The sequence below is a fragment of the Triplophysa dalaica genome, chromosome 1, assembly GCF_015846415.1.
Source record: "Triplophysa dalaica isolate WHDGS20190420 chromosome 1, ASM1584641v1, whole genome shotgun sequence".
Classification (NCBI taxonomy): domain Eukaryota; kingdom Metazoa; phylum Chordata; class Actinopteri; order Cypriniformes; family Nemacheilidae; genus Triplophysa; species Triplophysa dalaica.
In genome coordinates, this window is record NC_079542.1 from 4,593,771 (window position 1) to 4,608,466 (window position 14,696).

General features: G+C 37.6%; 1 protein-coding gene across 1 annotated transcript; it reads left to right on the forward strand.

Moving 5' to 3' along the window:
* The first annotated feature begins 295 nt into the window (after positions 1–295).
* On the forward strand, positions 296–14,235 carry aco1 (aconitase 1, soluble). Its single transcript, XM_056756355.1, has 21 exons — positions 296–360; positions 5,923–6,056; positions 7,203–7,371; positions 7,626–7,763; positions 8,400–8,469; positions 8,572–8,755; positions 8,845–8,984; positions 9,064–9,235; positions 9,693–9,793; positions 9,895–10,011; positions 10,352–10,511; positions 10,600–10,735; positions 10,833–10,917; positions 11,012–11,168; positions 11,338–11,462; positions 11,565–11,669; positions 11,767–11,909; positions 12,067–12,214; positions 12,505–12,627; positions 12,818–13,003; positions 13,247–14,235. The coding sequence occupies exons 2-21, from the start codon at positions 5,960–5,962 to the stop codon at positions 13,361–13,363; spliced, it is 2,673 nt and encodes an 890-aa protein (XP_056612333.1). The 5' UTR covers positions 296–360; positions 5,923–5,959; the 3' UTR covers positions 13,364–14,235.
* Positions 14,236–14,696: the final 461 nt, after the last annotated feature.

A 14,696-nucleotide genomic window follows, 5' to 3' on the forward strand; every position in this document is an offset into this window, starting at 1 on the left:
GGACGTACTAGGTTTGGATATGATGAATCTAAACGAGAACTTCTTTTGAGTTGAATCTAAATTTGTTGCTACTTCCATATTGCTAAATTACAAGTATATTTAAACAACACCTTAAAAACTTATTTCTTCTTTTTTCTTCTTCTTTCAGTCGTTTTGTTGCTTCTGTTTTTTACGTGCTATCGTCTAAAATTGTTTGTATTTTATCATGCACATGAATAAAATATGAAATAAATAGCTGCCCGGTGGAGTTGTGCAAAAATGGGGAGACTTCGTTTAGAGTCATTACGGTAATAAAGACGCGACCGCTGTCAGAGAGTTTAGTGTCTGGTGACACTATCTTCTCTGCTCTGACATCACGAGGTAAGATTAATTCAACACAATGTTGTACAAAAACATTATTATTATAAATACAACAGCATAAAATATCTGTATATTGCTTGATGCTATTCTACATCTTTTATATCAATACTCGTTTTCAGTTCATCGTTGTTGTGGTGTTGTTTCTCAGGCTAATTGTCGCGGAAGTGCGTTGTCTTGCACATAGAGAGCCACTAGATCTCAAAGTAAATATCCAGACAGTTTAAATACACCAGTGTTAAACCGATCAAAGTGAAAAGTTTGTCGTTTGAGTCCATTTTGGTTGAGCTAACGTTAGCTAAGCTGCCTTCTAGCCGTTGGCAAGTATTGAGCTTTCACACACTGTAACAGGATCTTTAATGATGTGAAAGTGCACTTGCATTCTTGCCTCCTAAACATGCTTATTTGTGCCAAATGTGCAGTGACTTCAGTAAATCATTCTCTAAACACAGTTGAGGGAGGATTTTATTTTCTCTGAACCCAAGGAAACAGCAACATGTCATAGTCCAGAGTCTAATAGACCAGGAACTGTATGATGCCAAGGACCCCCAAATATCATTAACCTTTTGTGAGGGACCCCCTTTTAAAAAATACATATCAATCTATATATTTTTCTGTGTAAGGAAACATTTTAAAATGTGTTGGATTATAAATTATAAAGACAACACATTGTTTCAAAACTTAAATAGTCGGCAACAATTTCACTTCGAGTCCGGAAAGTATACTGTATAAAAATGACTCGTAGGGATGCACCGATATGTAAAATTTGGCCGATAAATGATAATTCTTTAACATTGAAAGCCGATGGCCGACATACTAAATGTTAATTTAAAATTCCTTTGACTAATACAAAAGGAAATTAAAGCTGCAAGCAGCATTTAGCGGGTTCGAGCAGTCTAAGGCCTCTATTGGCCTTGCCATTGTCAACTAGGCTCAGGAAAGGCACCGTAACAAATCCACAACGAATGACACTCTTCCACACCAAGAAATATGACAGAAACGGTTGGTAACTTTTAATACAGACCATGCATGCGAACACTCGTATGCAAAAACGGGCGTAAACCGATAATACCTAAGGGACGAGTGCAATAAACCATTTCTCATGTCTCTATGATGATTTGTTGCAGAGATAGAGATCTTGCTAAACGGTTGCTAAGCTAACCTGTTCGGTTGCCATGGGTGTCAATTAATACCTGTCAATTAATAACACATCAAACCACAAGTCAAACTAACCAAGCCCCGTGTCTTTATAATATTCTACTGCAGAGATGTAGGTCTGGCTAGACGATTGCAAAAAATAATCTGTTTGGTTGCTAAGGGCGTGGCTTGGCAGCTGTCAATTGATAAAGAATGAAGCCATTAGCAAAACAAAGCAACTCCTGTGTCTCTAAAACATTCTATTGCACATATATAGGTCTTTTTTTTAATACAATGCACATTCTTCAAAATAGCTTATTTTGTGTTCTGAAGAATTGATAAAAAAAAATAAGACCAATTTAAATAGATAATTGATTCACATTCATGGTCTGCAACAATATTCCAGAAGACCTTGCCATTTAAGTGATGCTTATTTGGTTGAGTCTGGTGACTCTGAAGGCCATTGGAGTACAGTGAGCTCATTGTCATGTTCAAGAAACCAGTTTGAGATCATTTGAGCTTTCTGACATGGTCGATTTTTTTTTACTGCTGGAAGTAGCCATCAAAACATGGACATGGTTGGCAACAATCCTCAGGTGGTATGTGTTATCTAATATATCCCATACCATATATCCAATTGTTTCTCCATTTTGATGCTCGGTTTGAACTTCAGCAAGTGTGTTTACCACGTCTAGAAGCCAAAATGGATTGAGTTCATGCTATGTGACTGGCTGATTAGCAATTTGACTAGCAAATGATGTATTTATTAAAGACAAGTTTAAAATAGTAATTTTAAATGTATGATGTTTCACCTTTTTGACTGTTGTGAAGGCATGCCTCTTCCGATAAGAATCACATGTTGCATGCTTGTTTTGTGTCATAATATGTATAATAGTACTTAATGGCAAGTCAGTTGGATTAATTATTAAGGAGTGGTGACCTTCACCACACTCGTTTCACGCTAATATAATAAAGGACCCTGTTATGGTCACAAAAAAAAAACTCAACATGTTTTTGATGATTATTGACCTAGAGAGTCCAGAGAAATGTACTGTGGTGGAAATTTTGTAATTGCTTGAAAATCCTTGAACAAGTTTGCAAAAGTAGGTTTTATACATCATCACCAATAACTCACAAACCCTTTGATAGACATCAATGGTTCAAGAGGCAAAGTTGTTATGAATGAGGAGATCTATCGTTTGATATCAATAGTTTGTGTATTAGTCAAATGTCACATGACACAAAGTTGTCCAGGCCTCCAAAATACATGTACATTTTGACTTTTTTAATGTTTTAGCGCCACCTAGTATCCAAACGCCACCTTCCTTTGTATGTGACCTTGGAGTGATGGTCTACACATATCATCTGAGCCACATGATGATATGTTAAGCCGTTCTGGATTTATGGCCATTTTAATGTGATAGGCTCAGACCATTTTAAGTTTTGGCGTCCCTAAGCAGCGGTGAAAGAAAAATTTCAACTTTTTTTCAATGATTATTTACATTCACACTCCACAGAAGTCATCTGCATTGGTTTGGTTCCGATCGGTTGAAAAACCAGGAACTAGTTCGCGAAAGTAGGTTTTTGACATCATCAGCGATAACTCACGAACCGTTTGATCGATAGAAGTTGTTCCAGAGGCAAAGTTGCTCAGAATGAAGAGTACTATCATATTATAACCATAGTTTGGGTAAATGTCAAATATCACGTGATACACAGTTGTGCATGCACTCCAAAAGCGCTATTACGCCCCCCGGTGGCCGAATAAGTTCATGTTTCTTACACACCGTCAGGACCATGAGACAAATAAGCCCAGTGAGTGGCGTTTTGATCGGCCTCCGTTAACCCGGCGTAATGAGTGCTTAAACTTCATCGACCAATGGCGGCCATGTTTTTTTGATATACGCCAATGTCCATTTAGATATTTATGTAGAATGAGACAAAGACACACCATACCAAATAATAAGTCAATCGGGCAAACTGTTGCGTAGTTATAGCCATTTTCTAGCTCATTCAAATTATAGCGCCATCTAGTGGCCAAACGCCACTGTTTTTTTATTGTGACCCCGGACTGAGGGTCTACACATGTGTTCCAAGCCCCATGAAGATATCTCAAACAGTTCAGGAGTTATGGCCATTTTAGCTAAATATGTTACTTCCGTTTTGGATGTTTTAGCGCCACCTAGCGACCGTGAATTGAAAATTGAACTTTTTTTTAATAATTATTCATATTCACACTCCACAGAACTCATCAGCGTTGGTTTGTTTCCAATAGGGCAAAAATCCAGGGACTAGTTCATTTTTTTTTTTTTTCATAAAATGCTAATTAGCGAAAAATCTATAATGGCGGAAATGAAATCGGAGATATACGTTTTTTAAGTTTTGAGCGAGTGATTACACTGATATAAGACACTTGGGTGTGCGACAAACGGTTTCGGAGAAACAAGTGCAAACGCGTTTGGTATTGCTATAGCGCCACCTATGGGTCGATATGGCTGGCTCCGTGTATCTGAGTAGCGACAGGGACTACTACCATCTGACCAAGTCTCAGCTCTGTCGGCCTTACGGTTTGGGCTGCAGTATCAGTTTTATGGCAGAATAATAATAAGAAGAAGAATAATAAAACCAACAAATACAATAGGTTTCTAGCCCTTCGGGCTCGAACCCTAATTAGCGGAAAACTGCTTTTATTTGAAAGCATTCACTCCAGAAGACAAAGTAACAAGTAGTTCTCGTTTTTCCCCCCTGAAAATCATGTACCCATCCTAATTTACAACAGTGAAAGAGTCTTTAACCTTCAAACTTTTCTTGTATATTTTTTATATAATAAACAAATTATAGATGTACCAGAGCAACCAAGAATGTCTTAAGTCACATGTTTAACAGGTCTCGAGACAAAAAGCATTCAGACGGTAGACTGATTCAAACAATATGCTTTTCTTCCTACAATTTACACATTCATAAAAACTGTATCTACATCAACAATGTTTTGCTAATAGCAGAGAGCAGTAAGTGAATGATCATGACAGAAAGACAATATTTTACCTGTGAGCAGCGTACAGCTGAAGAAGTTTAACCAGAAGAAAATTTTACTATGGACTATATATATATCATTATAGAATTTTTACCAAAGTAAGGCTCAAAACTAGGGATGCACAATAAATTATCGGCCATATCGGTATTTGCCGATAAATGGTCTGGTAATTTTTAATGTTGTCGTATTGGCCGTTACCGATATGGCCAATAATTTATTGTGCATTCCTAGTTTTGAGCCTTACTTTGGTAAAAATTCTAAAGCAATTGTAATTTTTAGTAAATATACTCTCCCTAATGAAACTCTCATGAATTGCGTGTATGCCTTGTTTCAGTTGAAACAAAACTTGTTATGCTTGATGCACAACTTGAGATCATTACTTTCTCAAAACCCTTAAGATCTGAGTAGGACTTGTTAGCATGATAGCATGAGGTCGCCTGCTGTGATGAAGTTCATTGGATACCTGCAGACCCTATTGGTCCCTTTTCTCCTTAAAGGTTCAATGTGTAATTTTTTCGAGGATCTATTGACAAAAATCCAATGAATGTCTTCTTCGGTGGTGTATGAAGACCTGAAGCATTGTGTTTTTATTATCTTAGAATGATCTATCTACATACTGTTGTTATAATTCTTGGTTTGAATGTGATCGGAAGTTGTGGAAGAAATAATGGCTAATGTTTAATATAATACAAGCAGACTTAAAGTGAAGGACTAATGTCTGGTTTTATAGACGAGGCTTAGCCTAAGCTAGGACTATGCCTTAGTTAATTTCGGCCATTGAAGTCACTTTTCTTTCCATGTCTTGAAAAAAACATTACTGATGTGCATCAAGATATGTCAGAGCAAGTTATTTTCAGTGAAGACAGCTCAAATTCATTTTAGTCTGGGACTAGTCCTAAAACTCAAATGTGAAACAGGGGCTGAATGATGAAATCATTGTGGTGAAAGAGAATTGGCTTTAGTTCTGTCTGTGTCAGAGGCTTTAGAATCATGATCTGACCACTCGCCTGATATATCACTCCACCATATTTCACCAGAGCTGTGTCCAATATTTCCAGTTTTGGAGTTCTTCCAAGTTTTTCCTTAGATTTAGGAGTTTTCTTGTGAGGGCATGTTTGTTGTATGGAATCCAGTACAAATACCAAGTTCATTATCGGGGCTCATTGTGGAGAGAGGCATGTGTAACCTACACCTCATTGCATACATCTCATCTTGCTTATAACTTTTGAATAAACTGATCAGTGTGAATCTGCTGTGTGACATTGATAGTGTGGTCTTGTCCATCATCTTAATTCTGGAAAATACCATCATTCTGTATTGTATTGTGGGTTGTATTTCATTTATTTTGATTTATTTCGTTGATGGAATTGTTTTCTCTAACCTTTCATTTCCAGGTTCGAGAGTGTGCGGGACAGAATCACTTTATCAGTCATGACGAACCCTTTTGCAAACATTGTTGAGCATCTGGACCACCAGAAGCCTGACCACAAGTTCTTCAACCTTAAAAAACTCGGAGACCCAAGATATGGTAAAGCAACTTTTCAATGTACATTGCTGTTTGCAAGCTTAGAATAGTTGAAGTAAAATGTTTCTCTTGACCTCACAAGCCTTTTGATCTGAAGGCGTATGCGTAAAGTCTGAAAAATTATTTAAATAAAATATAATATGTGATTGTCCAACATAGTTTCTTTCATTACAAAACAAAAAATATTTACAATAAAATAAATGCTTTTGAAGTAAATGACTTGGACTGAATGATGAAGAAAAACAATCAATAAAAGCTAAGAATAGATGAGAAGTCCTTAAAAGCATCTCAAGACGTTGGCTAATACAATGATAACAGAACATTATCTAATTCTAGGCAAACACTCTAAAAAATAAAAATGTGATTTACTAAATTTTTCGGTGGAATAATTTCCAATAATTTTTTTTGTAAATTTTAAAGCTGTGAAAACAATGAAATATAATGTTTAAATTGAGTAAAAATCTGAGTAACTCAAATATTTATATAAGAATTCGCCAAAAATATTTAGTGTGTAATAGAATACTTATATTATTTAAATTAATTTAATGAATCAAGAACTATGTATATTTTAGAGAAATTATCTGTTTGATGTTTTAATCATGTTAGGTAAATTTTATGAAGTTAGTATAGATGTTTATTTTTGTGATATTTTCTATATTGTTTTGAGTGAATGTGAGATGCTAAAATATACCATACAATGGGTAGTTTTCATTTGTTTTGTGTTTCTTTTCTTAAATTACAAAATAATTCTGACACTTGTTATATTTGTGTTATTCCATAATTCTGATGAGTTTACATTTTATTCTAAATTGTGATAAAAACATTAAATGTGAAAAATTCACATGAAAAAATATGAATACGTGGCCTTTTGAACAGTATTGTATGTAGTGTTAAATTCTCTAACTATGTCGGAGCCTATAGCCTTGTGGTTAGTGCTCCGACATATGGAGTGGTAGCGCTCCGGGCGACTTGAGTTTGAGTCCCAGCTCGTGGTCCTTTCCTGAACCCCCCCTCTCTCACCCACTTCCTTTTATGTCCTGTAAAACTTTCTGCCATCATTATTGCATTGAAAACGACTTTCCAAATAAATTTAGTCTGAAAATGTCCCCTATATTTGAAATCTTATATCCTCTGATAATTTTTTTAAAGACCACCTGCCCTTCTCCATCCGTGTGTTGCTGGAGTCTGCGGTTAGGAATTGTGATGGGTTCCTGGTGAAGGAGGTGGATGTAGAGAACATTCTTAACTGGAAGGTGACACAGAGTCAGACTGTGGAGGTACCTTTCAGACCAGCCCGGGTCATCTTGCAAGACTTCACGTAGGTTTGACCAAATCACTGTAACTTCCACATTTACATATCTGCATTCAGAAATACTTGTCAACAAGCCTTTATTTATCCTGTGTGGACCAAATTTTAAATTATAACGTGTTGTAATTTTACACGGATGTTATACTTTTGTTTAAAGACTTTCTAATTGTGTGTAATATGTTAATCATATGTACTATAAGTTTGTTTGTGTATATATACACATTTGATTTTATAATTGTAGTATTTTTCTTTGCTTTGAACAGAGGGGTTCCTGCTGTGGTGGACTTTGCTGCCATGCGAGATGCAGTTAAGAAATTACAAGGCGACCCGGAGAAGATTAATCCTGTTTGTCCTGCAGACCTTGTCATAGATCATTCTATTCAAGTTGACTTCAACAGAAAGTAAGTCCTTTTCATCGGACAGAAATGTTAAAATCTAATTCTCCACATATCTCAAACCTCAGAACGTAATTATCATGGACTGAATTCTCTGTACTGAAGTTCAAATAAATGATAGGCTGTGGGGTGTGAGAAAATGCTGCAAATGGATTCAGTGCTGTCGCTTAATTGCTATTGTCAGAATTGTTTATGATATCATACATTTTGTCTATAAAAGTTATTATAGTTTACTACAACTAAAACATTTCAGTTAATCAAAATAAAATACCATCTTAGCTATTTATATTAAAATAAAATGAAGTTACTGAAACTATCAACTGAAGAAACTGAATAAAATAACAAAAAAATCAAATTAATATAGAAAAAAAAATGATAAAAGCATAATACCAAAAAGCTTGAAGTGTTTACTAAAATTAACATCATAAAAAATAAAAAAAATATTAATAAATCTACAATATAATGTAAAACAAAAGTATAAAAACTGTACTTAGTATTTTGTGCTGTGCTACATATATTTGCCTCATTTCTTGTTATTTTTTCTGTTGTGTGTTGTAAAGCTGATTTGAAACCATCCGTATTGTATAATTAAGATGTTTAATAAAAATAAAGATGACTTGACAAATTAAACTTCTCTTTAAGGTCTGACAGCGTTCACAAAAACCAAGAGCTTGAATTCGAAAGGAACAGAGAACGGTTCGAGTTTTTAAAGGTAATTTCTGCTCCTCTCCTTTCCCCATGTACTGATATTGGGTTGTGTCTTCTTGATAAGCTAAGGATGATTGTTTGTTTTAATATTGTGTTTGGTCTACAGTGGGGTTCTAAAGCATTCAGGAACATGCGGATCATTCCTCCAGGCTCAGGAATAGTTCATCAGGTCAATCTTGAATACCTGGCCAGGGTTGTGTTTGATCGGGATGGTTACTACTATCCGGACAGTCTGGTGGGCACTGACTCCCACACGACCATGATTGATGGGTTGGGGGTGCTGGGCTGGGGTAAGTGGAATTTGGTTGGTATATTTGATTATGTTGGGGGCACAAAAATGATGTGTACATGCAAGGTTTAAACATTGTTTTTTGATCAGGTGTGGGAGGTATCGAAGCAGAGGCCGTCATGTTGGGTCAACCAATCAGCATGGTGCTTCCAGAGGTCATCGGTTACAAACTTCGGGGGACTCCTGACAAATTTATAACCTCTACTGACATTGTGCTTACTGTCACCAAAGTACGGAAGTCTTCCTAATCTTAAATGTGTTGAGGACTTGCTGAGGATGATTTTTTGATGAAACGTCTCCCCTTTCCAGCACTTGCGGCAGGTTGGTGTGGTTGGGAAGTTTGTCGAGTTCTTTGGTCCTGGCGTCGCCCAACTGTCAATCGCAGATCGTGCCACCATCGCAAACATGTGCCCTGAATATGGAGCAACTGCGGCCTTCTTCCCCGTAGATGAAGTCAGTGTGGAGTATCTGAAGCAGACAGGTAAATTTAACAAATCTCTACTAATAGTTAATCATAAACATTTTACTGAAAAGTCTGGCAGCTGTAATGCGTCAGAAGAGAACTGGCCCTCCCGGCTGAGACTGGTTTCTCCGGAGTTTATTTTTCTCCATTTATTCATCGATGGAGACTTGATTCCTTGCAGCCGTTGCCATGTTGGCTTGCTCACCAGGAGACTGGTGAAATAATATGATCTTCTGCAAATGCCATCGACATAGCTTTTATTAAGATGGTCCTCTGCGTTTGTAATCTTTACACTTAAATTTGACTCTTTTGTATTTTCTTTTTCATGTAAATCTGCTTTGAGACAAAGTAACATTGTGTTGCTATATAAATAAACTTGAATTGAAGACAGGTGTCAGCGGTATTTGATTAATGCAATTTCTCAAGCCAGTCTTCACCTGTTGATGTCTTCAGTTTTCATATTTCTGTGATCAAGGGAGAGATCTAGAGAAGCTGAGTTACATTACTCAATATCTGAAAGCAGTGGGTATGTTCAGAGACTACAGCAACACAGCGCAAGATCCACATTTCACTCAGGTATCGGACATACGCTTTCATTCGGTTGTTTCACGGATTAAAATCATTCTTTCTCCTTTTCAAAACTCACTGATTTTCTTCCCCTGTTGCTGTGTCTTCAGGTGGTCGAGATGGACCTCAGTACGGTCGTCCCCTGCTGCAGCGGTCCCAAGCGGCCTCAGGACAAAGTGGCTGTTTCGGAGATGAAGCAGGACTTTTTAGCCTGTTTGGGGGCCAAGGTACATAGTACACATATGTTCCTTTTATTCAACAAATACCAAGTGATATTGTAACATTCTGTGTCATTGCAGCTGTTCAGTATGTTCAGTCGTCGTAGTGTTTCAAACGGGAGGGGTGGGGTGAACGGTTGGTTGCAATTCGTAACCTTGCCGCTAGATTTCACTGACTGGACCTTTAAGTGTATCCAAGCATCACTGTCATTTACTATTGATGACACCTTTAGCACATTAAGCTTAATTTTAAATGATATTCTGTTTTCATGTAATGTCATTTGACATCTTAAGCACAATAATCCCAAAAATGTCTGTTTATCTCCCCGTTGTCTGTTGATGTATTTAGCAAGGCTTTAAAGGATTCCAGGTTGCCCCGGAGCGACACAACGTTACCGTGCCGTTCCAGTTCAACGGGGCTGAGTATTCTCTCTCACACGGATCTGTGGTCATCGCAGCTATCACGAGCTGCACCAACACCAGCAACCCTTCAGTCATGCTGGGAGCAGGTACAGAGTCTGTCTGCGACGATGCCAACTGTCCCGCATTAATGGTACAGTTCAGAAGTAGCGTAATACTTTTATTTATTTCTGACAGGTCTTTTGGCCAAGAAGGCTGTTGAGTGTGGTCTTACGGTCAAGCCGTACATAAAGACCAGTCTGTCTCCTGGTAGTGGAGTGGTCACCTATTACCTCAAAGAGAGTGGAGTCATGGACTTTCTCTCGCAGTTAGGGTAAGACACGCACGGCTTAAAATGTTTCATATTGTGTCTTTATGTTGAAAGCCACAGAAATGTAGCAGGATATGTAAATGCTTTATTTTCTTTGAAGCTTCGAGGTTGTTGGTTATGGCTGTATGACCTGTATTGGAAACAGCGGACCCCTTCCAGAGCCTGTGGTAGAGGCGATAACTCAGGTAAGTGCCGAACTTTCCCATGATAATATTTTGAATTACCTGTGTTATATTTACAACTTAAATAAAGTTGTGATGCGTTTCCTTTTCGTTTCAGGGTGATTTAGTTGCCGCCGGTGTCCTCTCTGGAAACAGAAACTTCGAGGGGCGGGTCCATCCCAACACACGAGGCAATTACCTGGCATCTCCTCCGCTGGTCATTGCCTATGCCATTGCGGGCACAGTAAGGATAGATTTCGAAAAGGAGCCTTTAGGTGAGAATATACCAAACAGTGATTTTACACTTTTCGTTGAGTATAACACATTGACGGTCAATAGCAGGGTGCCCTTAACCTAAGGCACGTCAGCGAGCCAAAGCGAGTCTGTTGATTTAACCTTCCTCAGGAGCGTATGCAGTAAATGTTTTTCTGTGTCTTGGTCCAGCTGTGAACGCTGATGGAAAGGAGATTTTCTTGAGGGACATCTGGCCCACGCGGGAGGAGATCCAGGTGGTGGAGAAAAAGTTTGTCATTCCAGGCATGTTTAAGGAGGTCTATGAGAAAGTGGAGGTACTCATGACTCATTAACACATCGTTTTAAAATGAACATCCCACACGACGGCCTTTGAAAATGAATCCAAAGTGTTTATTTCGTATTGTTATTAAATGCAGAAAGTGAATGAACGCTGGAACTCCCTGAAAGCCCCTTCAGACAAGCTGTACACCTGGGATCCTAATTCTACCTACATAAAGTCTCCACCTTTCTTTGATGGACTGGTATCGTGTGATTTAATATTTCTAGTCTAGGATTTTATTACTTGAACTATTTGCAAGAACCGTAAGAAATGTTTATTTGCTGCATTTACATTTTTAGACCAAGACACTCGAACCTCCAAAGTCCATAACGAATGCGTATGTGCTGCTCAATTTGGGAGATTCTGTGACCACAGATCACATCTCACCTGCTGGAAACATTGCACGTAACAGCGCTGCCGCACGCTACCTAACTGACCGCGGGTAAGTCATCGATACCTACTTACAGGTTTAGATATAAAAACTGTTACATTCCCTTGTTTTTCAAGTGATATTTACTTATTCGTTTTTGGCCTGATGCGACATTTTTGTCTCAGTCTTGTCTCACTGTAGGTTGTTAAATATTCTTTTCCTTTTCCAGACTCACAGCGAGAGAGTTTAATTCATATGGCTCTCGTCGAGGCAACGATGCGGTCATGGCACGAGGCACCTTCGCCAACATCCGCCTCTTCAACAAGTTCCTAAACAAGCAGGCACCTTCCACCATCTACCTACCTACAGAAGAAACAGTATGACAAACTAAAAACATTTCCCTTTGCAACTCACTCAAAAATACAAATGATTTATTCACTTCCATGTAGTTCAAACCTGTATGACTTTATGGATTCTCTCCGTATTCTTTCATGGAATGCAAAAGATATTTTGAGAAATGTCTCTGTGGTTTTGTGTTTATACAATGCAAATCAGTGTGGTCCTGTCGGTGTTGTTCGGTTACTAATACATTTTTTGGTTTCAAAGGGATAGTGCACCCATGTGCCCAACTATTTTAATCACTTGCGCGTACGTTGTATGCTTACAGATGGACGTGTTTGATGCAGCAGAAAAATATCTGCAGGCTGGTCATCCTCTTATGATCCTGGCAGGCAAGGAATATGGATCCGGCAGCTCCAGGGACTGGGCGGCCAAAGGACCCTTCATGCTAGTAAGACTTTTACATTAGCATGTTTATCAATATATTCAAGGGCAGCGTCTTTCATTTGAACAACATCATACATTACACTACACATACATTTGGACATTTGAAATAAGTCAAAAGAATCGACTTTGACATTTTTTGTGTGTAACAAATTGAATGCCATCCCCTCACTGATGATGGTCTTTATTCCCCTCAGGGCATCAAAGCTGTACTAGCAGAGAGTTATGAGCGTATTCATCGTAGTAATCTGGTGGGCATGGGCATCATTCCTCTGGAGTACCTGCCGGGCGACACAGCGGAAAGTCTCGGGCTCACTGGCCGTGAGCGATACACTGTGGTCATTCCCTCACAGCTCACCCCCAGAATGACCGTCGACATTCAGGTAGTGTTACATTCTGTATACTCTGTTTTGTCCTTTGAGATATTTCTATTTTACAAGTTTACAAACTGCGATTTCTGGCTTGAAAAGATTAAAATAACATTTACATAAGACGATGGTTATAATTCTGTAGTGGAAATGTATTTTCTAGTATTATTTTATTGGCTAGAAAACCCTCTTTGTGACCATTGCTTCGTTTTATTTCATTTAAGCTTCATTGTGATGTACTTTCATTTGTTTCTGCAGCTGGACACAGGCAAAACATTTCAAGCTAAGATTAGGTTCGACACAGACGTGGAGCTCACTTACTTCCGTCACGGTGGCATCCTCAACTACATGATTCGCACAATGTCTGAAAATTAAAAGAAATAAAACTAGTTCAGCAAGTTACTCACGAAGTACATATCCACTGTATACTTCGTTTGTCCTGTCTGACCTTTTTTTGTTCAAAAGAATCCGTTTTGATCGTGGTGTTTCGTGTCTGACTGTATTGGTTCAGTGGGATGGATTGGGAAGTCTGAAGCATTAGTTGTTGGCAGTGACAGGTTGAACCTTCACCAATCTAACCCTACCTCAGCACTGCCAAACTGCAGTCCTATAGCCTTGCTGAAACTGTTTGCCATTTAGTCAACATCAATGTGTACCTAATAATAATTGCAATTAAGCTGATTCTTTATAATTAGTTACGTTATCTGTTATTAAAATGGTGCTGCAGAAAATTCTGTTTGTCTGTTATAAAATAGTGATTATGAAAAAAGAAAATGTTTTTTTTTTTTACTTCAAAATGTTTCAATGATTGTTTCATTAATACTTTTTTTCCATCAAGAAAAGTCAAATAGTAGTTAATTGTCATTACCTAGAATGAAATGTGTTACCCATTGCGATGAATTATCTTTAATGTTGAATAACCTTTGATAAAACGTTGCAGATATAATACAATTTCCAATATAAGTGCCTATATTTTCTCAGATTCTGTGTATACTACTGAAGAAGGTATGCGTGCTCGTCATTACAGGTTTTTTGCTTGTGTGTCCATAATACAGTTGCATTCCTGTGCATAGTGTATTTTCTAGCAAAATAAAACTAAATTTAACTAAGGCTGATTTCACACCTATCCTACTGGATGCCTGTAGTCTGAAGGAATCGTGTGTGACTGAAGGAATCGTGTGTGACTGCTGATATAAACAAAACGTGAGATGCTTAACTGTACTTTGAATAAACACATGATGATTTCATATCCTACAATACATGTTTTAACATATTGTAGCTGTCCTTCCAAAAACTTGTCCAAATTTGCAGTTTTCCAGGAAATATATATATTTTTAATTATTAAGTACGGTGTTATAAAAGTTTTATTGCTTAGATTGCAAAACCCAGTGACAAGCATGAGGGGTGACTCATAATAATGATTTATGTCAAAGAATAAGAATCAAGAAATATGAAGAAATTAGGTTTCAGAAGGACAGCAGCTATATTATACATTTTAGATCATATTCTATGTATTTGGATATAAAGAGACCTTATGTTTATAGTATGTAGAGTTCCAGATAAAAAGCTGTAGTTTTGAAGCCTATCATCTGATTTAGGGCTCTCTTCTTTACAAATTGAAAAATGACGTCATCTCATCAAAACACCAGATTCATCCATTTCTTTATTTTAATGTTTTTATTTATGGTAAGTTCTTGATCAATAAGCG

What these genes read in the sequence shown, in the direction of transcription:
- aco1 (XM_056756355.1), top strand. Translation starts at nt 5,960, where the DNA reads ATGACGAACCCTTTTGCAAACATTGTTGAGCATCTGGACCACCAGAAG. An exon ending in AACGGTTCGAGTTTTTAAAG is followed by an intron (nt 8,470 to 8,571) that starts GTAATTTCTGCT and finishes TTTGGTCTACAG; the next exon opens with TGGGGTTCTAAAGCATTCAG. An exon ending in ACCTACCTACAGAAGAAACA is followed by an intron (nt 12,215 to 12,504) that starts GTATGACAAACT and finishes GTATGCTTACAG; the next exon opens with ATGGACGTGTTTGATGCAGC.